This window comes from Choloepus didactylus, chromosome 3, assembly GCF_015220235.1.
Source record: "Choloepus didactylus isolate mChoDid1 chromosome 3, mChoDid1.pri, whole genome shotgun sequence".
In the NCBI taxonomy this organism is placed as follows: Eukaryota; Metazoa; Chordata; class Mammalia; order Pilosa; family Megalonychidae; genus Choloepus; species Choloepus didactylus.
The window spans coordinates 85593713-85605722 of record NC_051309.1 but is presented as its reverse complement, the minus strand read 5'-3'; the positions used below and the strand labels follow the sequence as shown (position 1 = coordinate 85605722).

The 12010-nt window shown below is 33.8% G+C and overlaps 1 protein-coding gene across 1 annotated transcript in view; it reads left to right on the top strand.

Annotated features, from left to right (window-relative positions):
* The window catches only part of ANTXR2 (ANTXR cell adhesion molecule 2), a 162663-nt gene that overhangs the window by 70140 nt on the left and 80513 nt on the right, over nt 1-12010 (top strand). The window contains exon 13 of the mRNA XM_037830075.1: nt 11179-11226. Coding sequence (XP_037686003.1) covers nt 11179-11226 — 48 coding nt within the window. The remainder of the gene's footprint in view (nt 1-11178; nt 11227-12010) is intronic.

Genomic DNA, 12010 nt, shown 5'->3' with positions numbered 1-12010 from the left:
CTAATACCATAGATTTTCTTTGGTTTCATTTAAAATTTGTTCTCTATAATGTATATACAATAGGAAATGTGACCTTTGTGATTCTATAGAGTAGGAACTAAGATGCAATTATATGAGAATTTCTTAATTGTAATAAATCTCTGAAGTAGAAGCAATTTAACTTTTGCCTAGTTGCTCCCACAGGAATTGTAAACCTGGTAATTATGAACCTGGATGGAAAAACTACATCTTAATTTTTACCTCTAACTGAAATCAAATATTTCTTTCATTTATGAATGTTGGCTACTGCCTGCCTAAGTATTAGTAGTCCTAAAGACTGTCACCTTTAGTAATCAGAGATATTTTACATTTATAGTTGTTCAGATATTTTTGAAATATCTTTTATAGGCATAACTACTTCAATTACTAGACCTGCTACTTGATCGCATTATTTAATGAGTTAATAAAGAAGCACATATTTTTTATATCACAGATTCATTGTTTTTACAGGTGTGATAATTATATTTCAATATAATTGGGGTCCTTTAAATACTGTGTATTTTAATGTATGCATCAAATATATTATTTTGAGGAGTCCGTAGGTTCACCAGGGTGCTATAGAAGGGCATAAAACAAAAAAAGATTAAGGAATTACCCTTGCTATAGAATATTTGGCCGACCATGATGCATTTAATATGAGACTTTTTAAATTTTAAATCTTTCAGTTCATTTGAATGAGTGTTTTCAAAGATGAAAGAGAGAAAATTTCACTTAAAACATTGCAGCATAGCATTTTCTGTGTTTCTGGATTTTCTACAGAAAAAAAGAAATCTAAACCAAAAATATTCATACAAATTTAGTAATATTCATATTAAAAGAACTCTTTAGCAAAGTTGGATTTGTATGCAATACCATTACTGAATTATAGATCATGTTGAGTTTGCAAAATATTCCATAAGGGGAAAAGTTCCCATTTTTGTGAGAAGTTGTTTCTTGCCATCTGTTTAGAATTTTATCCTTCTCATTTAGTATCCTCATATCCATCCTCTACAACTCCTTGTCTTTAACAAAGACATCAGTAGCATCTTTCTTTTTTCCTTAGACTTAAAAAAAAAAGAGGGCAGGGAGATTAAAATGAAACTTGCTATGTATTGAATCATGAGTGAGATATCAGAAAATATGGATATTTTCATCATTGTTTGGCTTGGAGGACATGAGTTTATGGCAGATTTGTTTTACTAATCAGGATGGCGGAAGTGATAGTCCTATAGTCACATCATTTGGGATAACCAGACACTCGGCAGAATTACAGATGTAAGGCTAATGAGGTGGCAAACAAAGGCTTTCCGGAGTGTTGTCAATTAGAGTGTGTTATACAGCTGCAAATAAATATCTGAATATGCTGGAAATGATAAGTGTTCACTCTGTGCTAGTGTCCTTGGCCGAAGTTCTCCATCCTCAAGGGAAAATTGCAAGTTCATTTTTCCTTAGTGCATTTAAGACATTACATAAAGATCTCATAAATCTTAATTTAAGAAGCCATTTAAAAAGTTATTGTTTTAAAGCCCAATTTGCTTATAACTAATTTGAGCTTTCAAGACAAGGATATGTCTGACTGAAGCTCTGTAGAATCATTTTCTTAGCCAGCAGCAGCTGTGCTGTTCTTTCTAAATCGTAATAATGCGTCTACATTGCACTTGCTTTTTATTGTTGAGGAGGGCTCCTGGTGCCTTTATTGAGTTACTCTGAGAGCAGCCCGTTTTTTTCTTTTTGTTTGTTTGTTTTATTTTGTTTTGTTTGGAATGCACAATAAAACAATAATTTCAATTTTAATATGCTTTCTTTGCAGCATTAATTGAAATGATTTATGTATGGCTGCCTCCTTGAACTATAGTGTGATGTTAGGACTTATTGCCTCCATGGTGATGTTTTCTAACAGATTCATTTATGAAAAAGGCTATCAAACCCTTCCTGGTCCTGTTTATTTGCTGTGACTGCAGCACTTTTACTTAACTCCTGCAGAACACAATCTCACGCTGTTCCTCCCCATCCCCTTTTGACATTTTAAATTATATTTATTGTCCAGATTTCTGGCTGGTTATTTACTTGTTCAAAGTGAGGTTCTTTGAACATTGATGTGTCTGTAAAGGAGGAAAGGAAAGGAAGGATGAGATAACCCAGATCTTATTTTGGTCTGGTTGTTGAAAGCATCTAACTTTGTGGGATTCAGAAAAGAAAGGACTTCCTGAGAGCTTATGTTAGGAGCATTTTGTGTTTATGCTCTTCAGAGGAAAGGCACTATACTTGTTCTCTGATCTTATCAAAAAGAAAAAGGAGAATGAAAGGAAGACCCACATATATTTTAAACAAATTTCTCTAAGCAGTTCAATGGTATCTCTATTGTCTGTGGGCTCTAAGGCACTTAGATGGTATTGCTAATGAATTGGGCATTCCTTTTTGTCGCTGGCATGAAATCAGTTCTGAAATACTATTTAATCTACAGTCGTTGTAGAGTATCATTTTTTTTAAACCAACGCAGTTCACTGTTGACAGTTCTTTTCACTCTTTTCTGAGTATCGGAACATATGATTGCATCAAGCTGGCTGCAGGCTGCAGTGCTGACATTTTCTAGCGCAAAGAATGCCCACATCACTCGAACATTTGAAAAGTGTTAATGAGCAGATCAAAAGGACTGTTGCCTGAAGCAGCTAACTTTTTTTATTTTTTTTAAGAAATCGGCACTCCTCCAAACTGAAATCTTTATTCTAGCAGCTAAGTAGATGAGATGTGTTCCTCCCTGATGATGATACTAACAAATGAAAAAAAAAAAAAAAAAATTGGAGAAGATTCAAACTCTGCATATGGTTCATAAAGTGGTGAAAGTGTTTTCCAGAATATTCAATACAGAGCTGAAGGATGCTAAATGGAAAAATCCTGGCAACTAGGCAATATTATGCCTTTTAAAATCTGCAAATTCTCATAAAATATGGTGCATATGAATACATCCTTTTCTGAAATGAATATGCTCCTTACTGATATAAGAATGGGATTCTCATGATTTTTTTTTTTTAATGTATTAGGACTAACAATAAGTTTTACTATTTTCCTGACCTGGTTTTACTGAAATGTAAGGATGTCAGTTGTGTGAATGACTTAATATTATTTTCACCATTCTTTGTTACTTGTAAGGAAATGTGGTAGAATGGAGAGAGGGTGCATTTTGAAGATTCACAAAAAATTTTATTTCCTGCTCCAACATTTCTAGGTGAGAGATATTGGGCATGTTAATTAGTAAGCTTTTCTCTACAAAATAAGGGTTATAACCACTGTATTTCAGAATTGTAATGAGGTTTAAATTAAACTATTTGTATGTATGTACGTATGTATGTATCTATCTATTCATCCATCCAAACAAGCAACAATCACTTAACAAATCAGGCATTTTCTTTTGCACGTCCCCTTTGCAGCATAAATCTTATTTTAAAAGAATGTCATATGTCAGAACTTGGAAATGGGTTTGGAGGTAGATGGACCTGGGTCCTGAGTTTGAATGTGAACTGTGTTGTTTATACCTTGTCTATCCGTGGGCAAGTTATTGAAGTTACAGCCTCTCTTTCCTTATATTTAAAATGAGTATAAGTAGAGTAATCACATAGAATGAGTATGAGAATAAGAGAAAGCCTGGAACGTGTGGCACATGACAGCACTAATAACAGTAGAAGCTAATAATAGTAATAATAGCACCCAGATGAACATTAGCTCTGGTTCAGTTCCTGAAGGTACTGTTGTCTGTTGTCATGGTGGTTGTGTCTCAATTTGCTGGATCAAAACTTGACTTTGGTTGAGTTTTTTTTAATACTGCTTTTTTTTTATTAGAAAAATTATAAGTTTACAGAAAATACATGCAGAAAATGCAATTCTCATACACCCCCTCACATGCACACTTTTCCCTACTATAAACACTTTGCATTAGTGTGATACCTTTGCTATAACTGACGAAACAATATTATAATAATTATACTATTAACTGTAGTCTATACTTTACATTAGGTTCATTCTTTGTGTTGTACAGTAGTCCTGTATGTTTTTCTTTTAATTTTTATTATAGTAACATATATACAACCTAAAATTTCCCCTTTTAACCACATTCAAATCTCTAATTCAGTGGTGTTGTTACATTTATAATATTTTGTCACCATCACCGCCATCCATTACCAAAACTTTACCATTACCCCAAACAGAAACTCTGTAACATAATTCCTGATTCCCTACCCCAACGTGGTCCCTGGTAATCTGTGTCCCAGTTTTTTGCTCCATGAGTTTGTTTATACTAATACTTTCATATCAGTGAGATCATACAACATTTGTCCTTTTGTGTCTGGCTTATTTTGCTCAACATGTTGTCTTCAAGGTTCATCAATACTGCTGCATGTATCAGACCTTCATTGCTTTTTTATAGATGAACAATATTCCATTGAACGTATATACCGCATTTTACATCTCCGTTTATCTGCTGATGGGCATATGAGTTGCTTACACCTTTTGGCAATTGTGAATAATGCTGCTCTGAACATCCGTGTGAGGTTCTATTTGTTAGAATCCCTGCTTTCAATGCTTTTGGGTATATATGTAAAAGAGGGATTGCTAGGTCATATGGTAAGTCTATATTTTTGAGGAACCACTAAATTGTTTTCTAGAGTGGCTGCAACATTTGACCTTCCCCCTAACAGTGAATGAGTGCTCCCATTTCTCCACATCCTCTCCCAAACTTGTTTCTTTTCAATTTGTTTAAGAGTAGCAATTCTAGTGGGTGTAAAGTGATATTGTTTTGTGGTTTTGATTTGCATTTTCCTAATACAATAGCTAATGATGTTGAACATTTCTTTTCATGTGCTTTTTGGCAATTTGTATATCTTTGGAGAAAGGCCTATTCAAGTCTTTTGCACATTTTGAAATTGAGTTGTTTGTTTTTTGTTGTTGAGTTGTAGGATTTATTTATATATTTTGGATATTATACCCCTATTGGAGATGTGGTTACCAAATATTTTTTGCCATTGTGTAGGTTGTCTTTTTATTTTCATGATTAAGTCCTTTGTTGCAGAAAAGTTTTTGATTTTGGTGAAGTCCCACTTATCTATTCTTTCTTTTATTGCTCATGCCTTTGGTATAAAGTCTAAGAAACCGTTGTATCACACAAGGTCATGGAGGTGCTTCCCTGTGTTTTTTTAATAAGAATTTTAAAGTTTAGTTCTTATATTTACATCTCTGACAAATTTTGGGTTAATTTTTATTTATGATGTGAGGTAGGGGTCCTGTTTTCCCAGCACCATTTTTTGAAGAGACCATTATTTTCTAATTGCGCAGACTTGGCACACTTTCAAAAATCAGTTGGCCATAAATGAGAGGGTTGATTTCTGAACCCTCAATTCAATTCCATTGGTCTATATGTCTGTCCTTGTTTGGTACCATGCTGTTTTGATTTCCGTGGCTTTGTAATAAATTTTAAGATCGTGAAGCCTGAGTCTTCCAACTTCATTCTTTCTCAAGATAGTTTTCGTTATTCAGACACGCTTGCTCTTCCATATAAATTTGATGACTGGCTTTTCCAATACTGCAGAAAATGTTGTTGGAATTTTGTTTGGGTTGTGTTGAATCTGTAAATCACTTTGGGTAGAAATGACATCTTATTATTTATTCTTCCAATCCATGAACACACAGAAGGTCTTTCCATTTATTTATGTCTTCTTTGGTTTCTTTTAACAATATTTTGTAGTTTTCCACATGTAAGTCCTTTACATCCGTGGTTACATTTATTCATGAGTTTTTGATTCTTTTAGTTGCTATTGTAAATGGATTTTTTTCTTGATTTCCTCTTCAGACTGTTCATTATAGTGTGTATAGAATGTGTCATCCTATATAGGAAATAGGAAATCTTTTACTTCTTCCTTTCCAATATGGGTGCCTCTTCTTTCTTTTTCTTGCCTAATTGTTATGGCTGGAACCTCCAGTACAATGTTGAATAACAGCAGTGAGAGTGGGCATCCTTGCATTTTCCCTGATCTTACAGGGAAAGCTCTTAGTTTTTCAGTGAGTATAATGTTAGCTATGGGCTTTTCATATATGCTTTTTACCATTTTGAGGAAGTTTCCTTCTGTTTCTAATTTTCTAGCTGCTTATATCAAGAAGGTGTGCTGGAGTTTCTCGGATGCCTTTTCTGCATCAATTGAGATGCTCATTTTTTCTCTTTGTTCTATTAATATTGTATATTACATTAATTAATTTTATGATGAACTATCCTTGCATACCTGGAATAAATCCCATCTGATCATGGTGTATAATTCTTTTAAAGTGCTTTTTTATTCAGTCCACTAATATCTTATTGAAGGTTTTTGCATCTCTATCCATAAGGGAGTTTTTTCTGGAGTTTTGAGGAAGATGGCTCTGACAATTTTTGCTGGTTGTTCAAAGGTTATGTGGGGATATGGCACTCTGGAGCTTCTTATGCTGCCGTCTTGGTCCTTATGTTCTTGGTACATTTTAAGGGGTTGTTTCCATTGTTAATAATGTAGAAAAAATGCATGCTAGAATTTCAAAATCACTTTAAATTTATACACAAGTTACACATTTAGTCATAGTAAGACTAATCATACTTTATTGGGAAAATAAACTCTGATGTTCTTTTCTGGAAATAGGTGAATAAAAATATATATAGACATTGGAACATGCTTATTGGAAAGGCTTAAAAGCAAAGAACCTGGTAGAAATATTGTGAACTGTGTTTTCCACCATTCTCTTAGAATTTCGTAAAGGTAATTATTGGTATGAACCTACAATGAATTCAATGTATTTCCCAGATGAAGAGAATTAGTTTAATAATATGTCTTCCAATCTTCAGAGAGTTATTAGCTCTCTGATTTTTTTTTTTTTTTTTTTGGATGAAAGAGAAAATTGATGTTTCATTTTCTTTGGAATTAGCAACATTTTAGTTACCAGGAAATCTGTCTATCTTTGTATCCTTTTATGATCTATGAATAAAAATAGTCTTCAGTATTTTGTTTGTAAATCTGGATGTTGACTGGTCCTTTGTGAACATTCTCAGTTCCTTTAGCTTCAAATTGAATCATGCTTTTAGGATCTGATGCTTATAGAACACTTCATTATGCACTGGCGGTAGTTATGAAGAAGGAGAAATGATTACCATCCTTAAGGAGTCGATACATTTTGGGGTAATTGAAAAATCCTAAAATAAACATATAAGTCCAAGTGACTGAAGCATGAATGGTTCAGTTGTGCAGAACATATATTTATTGAAGTTCTAAGGTTTCTAGATGAAATGATAGAAAGTTGACGGCCTAGTCTTTAAAGGCAGGATGGGCTGTATTGTGGAAATTGTCATTTTACTTGGGGGAAGCAAAGGGATCATCAGTCTGGCTGGAGTAGAGGTGCATGTACAGGGATATTTGTAGATAGCTTGTTAGGGCTAAAGTGTGAAGGGATGGACACAACATGCTAAAGCATTTGAACAGTAAGAGTAGAAGAGCTGGCACATATAGATATTTTGAAGAGTGGGTTTTAATTTTTCTAGATTGTGGCTTATGATGCCAGGTGAAGGGTCATCAGTGAAGGGAAAGAATAAAAAGTGCCTGTCATGATCCTGCTATTAGCTTGTCAGTCATGGTCATATGAGGACTTTAAATTGAAACTGTGCTTTTCCTTACCAATGTTGAAACTAGATACTATCCAGGATAATGAATATAACATTAAAAAAGAAAGAATCATGGAAGGGGATGATATTCAGTAATCTTAGGAGATTATAATATGGAACAGGGTTGGGATAATATTTGTATCCTCAGAAATTTATGCACCAGTGCTAGATACACAGTTAATAAGCACAGTAAATTTGAAATCTTCCCAAGGAAATACTTAAGAGTTCATATTTATTATGCTCAGACTTAGTGGAATGGAAAGCTTTACTTTGAGCTTTTACTGTGAGAGAACTCCAAAGAGCATTTTATGGAATTCACAAAACCAACGGTCAAAGCACAATTTGTTATATTCCTTCCCATAAAATTCCGTGATTCATTGATTTCAATTGTGGGTATTGGGGCCATTAATCATTTTTGAGCAGGGAAGTGACTTGATTAAGCCTGTGTTTGGAGAACATTGACTTGGCTACATAAGTTAGAATGTTGGAAGGGGTAGAGAGAGAAACAACCTAGCTGTCTAATTTAAATAGAAATGAGCACAAGTAATGCATGTAGACATTGCTGCCATCAAAAAGGCTGCTGTGATTATAGGCTATCTATCGATTTTATCAACATGTCATTAAATTAAAATGCTTTGAATGTGGGTTGAGGAGTGGTAGTATGCATCTATTTTGTCTACACACATAAGCACAATTTTTTCACTTATAATGATTTTAAGACTTTAAGGGAGATGTTGATCAAATAAATATGTACCAAAGAAAGTGACGAAGAAGATCAAAGCACTCCGAAACACCTTATAAGAAATGGTTGAAATGATTAGCTTCTAGATGGGTAGGCTCGAGAGAAATATGATATTCATCCTAGTGTTCAAAAATAGGAACTGATGTCTGGAAGAAAAATTAGGTGTGTGGTTGTATATGGGTGTGTGTTTCTAGAGGTCAGGATCCTGACTAAAGAGTGGAAACTTCAGAGGAAGGCTAAAGCTTCATTTGGGAGACAACTTTTAAATGATATGGGTTGCTTGCCAATGCAATAAAATGCTTCATGAGGTAGTGGATTTCTCTTTATTGGAAGACTTCAAATCTTCCCCAAGCAACCTCCCTCCTTTTCCTCTCCCCTAACTTCCCTTCCTTCCTTCTTCCTTATTTCCTTGAAAGACTGTTTTATGCCAGACACTCTACTAAATACTAGAAAAACAGTGAGGCATAAAGAAGACATAAAACCTGTTTTCCAGGTTTTTGGAACAAGATGAAATGATTAATTCTGACAAGTGCTAGGGAAGAAAAAGATAGACATCTATGCATATCAAGGAAATCCTATCTACTTTGGGGAGGTTGGAGAATTCATCTGGGGTGAAAGAGATTTCAAAGACTCTGTTGGACATGGTAATTGATTTGGTAAAGTCGTTTAGAGATGAGGGAGAACTAACAGATTTTGCAAAAACATTGTGGCTGAAACTGGAAATGAGAGAATTGGAAGGACATTTGGCTTTTCAGTGGAGATGATTGGGTTGGTTTGGGCCCTAATGAACCTGAAATGCTGACAGATCTGGTTTCCATTGATTGTTTATAGACATGTAAATTGATAATGAAAGTAGGTGCTTCCTTATTATACCACAAATACACTTGATAAATGCTTCAATAGATTTAGATAATGTTAACTTTATTTTGTTTTACTACACCATTTATTTTTAATCTTAATCATCTATTGCCACTTTTTTCTGAGCTAACTAAAAAGTCACAGATTTTTATCCTTCAAGATTACTAAAAAGAACTGAAATTTTATGTATATTGATAGAAATAAAACTGAATTAACTTAAAGGGTTAAATAAAAATAAAAGCACTTCTTCAGTTATTTCTATGTAGCTGTAGTTATTGTCTGTGTATTTTTCCTAAGTTAAAATTTGAGATGAAAATATTATAAATAAAATAATTATCAATAACATTAGATTTTAAAAATACTTTTCATTATGGAAAATTTCAAACCTTTGCAAAAAGAGAGACCAATCTAATGAATCCCCATGTTTCCATCAGTCAGCTTCAAGTACTCTCACTTTGCCACCCCAAATTATTTTGATGAAAATTTCAGAATTGTATCTTTCATCTGAAAATATATTTCAGTATGTACCTTTAAACAATACGCAATCTTTAAAAAACATATCCATGATAATATTAATATTCCTAAGTACTACTAATAATTTCTTGATATTTATTTTAAAAGTTTCTATTGTTTTAAACTTTTAAAAATTTAAGAAAATAGTCAAAGTAGCTACATTTTCAAACAGTGAAGCAAAGCAGCTACACTTTCAAACAGTGAATCCTTTTAGTATAGACACCTGGATGTGTGCCTGAATTATAAGAAACCATTGGCATTTGGTTAAAAGTTTTCTGTCATTGTGGTGTGAAAGTCCGATTACCCCAGAACCAGTAAAGAGTATTCTCAGTTATACATTAGGCTCCATTTCCTCTCACATAAACAATTAACAATATATGCTTTCATGAGAAGAGATACAAGTTAGTGATTCACAGGACAGGAATCTTGGCTAAACATGTATATTTCTAGATTAAAGAATGGGGAAGAGAATAAGTCTTTTTCCATATCATCTCATCCAAAGCAAGATAAGATTTTTGTTGTGAATTATGAAATAGTGTTAATGAGTCATAGCAGGAAAATTTTGCTAGTAAATTCCTGTTATATTTGAGGGCATCATACTGTAATTTAGGGAAAACTTCGGGAGTTTGACATCAGAAGAGCCACTTAGTTAAATTTATGCAAATTATTAAACATTTTTTGGTCTTGTTATCCGTCTGTAAAATGAAGCTAATACTATTTGCATCACAAACATACAATGAATTAATGTTTGTGAAAGGATTTTTATGCATAGTTAGGCGCTTGTTATCTATTGCCACCTAAAAATGACACCACAACTAAGTGGCTTTGAACGGTAAAGTATTGTCCTCACAGCTCTGTGGGCAGACTGGCTCAGTTAGGAGATTCTCACTCAGGGTCTTTCATATTGTTGCAGTCAGACATCAGCTGGTCTGGACTCATCTGAAAGTGCGACTGGACTGTATGCCCAGGATTGCTTCTTGACTCATATGTCTGGCACCTTAGTTGAAACAGCTAGGGGCTACCTGCGTTTCTCTCTCTCACCACCAGTCTCGCTGTGTGGCTAACATGAGGTTTCTCACAGCTTGGTGCTCTCAGGGTAGACATCTTACTTGGTGGCTTCTCCCAGAGTGACTCTTCCAAGGGTGTCAGAAGCTGAAAAGTTTCTTTTGACTCAGCCTCTGAAATCACATGGTGCCACTTCTGCCACATTCTATTGGTCAAAAGCTAGTGGCAGGTCAGCCTGGAGTCCAAGGAAGAGGCATAAATATTGGTAGGAAAGGTTTGTTGTGGAACTTCTTGGAGCTATTACTATATTTTACTAATCTAATTATTTTTACACATCCTTTCTGTCTAAATTTCATTTTTGTTTTTCTTTGGACAGGTTATCAAGGATCCTCCACCACCACCACCACCATCTGCACCAAAAGAGGTAAACAAATGTCTAATAAAGTGGTGTGGGTGGGTTTTTTTTTCCCTTGTAATTATATATGATCCCCAAGTTTGATTGCATTTGATTTTAGATGGTTATGATACTTATATATGAAATTTGTTATTTTTCTTCTTCTAATATCTTTCATGTGCTAGAGGAAAGGGAACTTCACACACTGGTAAAGATAGAGTGGTCACAGGGATCAATAATACTTAGAGGTTTAATATAAATTATAGTAATATAACAATAGTTCTGATGCCCCTTATTTACAATGAAAGTTGAAAGATCTAATCTAAGCTAAATGTTATTGCATTCTTTAAAATGAGTAGTGCTTTTATATTACTCCATTTATTAGCCAAAATAATGTTAGCAACATGCAATATGGAATGTACTAGTATTGTGCATTTTCAAAGCTTCTCCACTATCTACTTTTTAGCACAAATTTTAGAGGGTTCAAACTTACATATACATTAATGCTTTAAATGATTACTGGAATGCATTGGCCTGATTTTAATTTTAGTAATTTTATATTTTAAAATATGAAGTGATGAATAAATTAAGAATAAACAAATGACACTAATAGTTAAGGAACAACTCCTTGCCACCTAGTTGTGTATTAAGGGAAATTTCTAAAATTTGAGGAAGAAGGAAATCCTCATATCCATAGAACTCCACTTGAAATTTGTTCATAAAAGCAAGAATACATCACAAAACCTATTTATAATTTTTACTACATGAATCACTTTTCAGTGGCATTCAGAAAAAAGTGTTTAAAAGTGAGCCA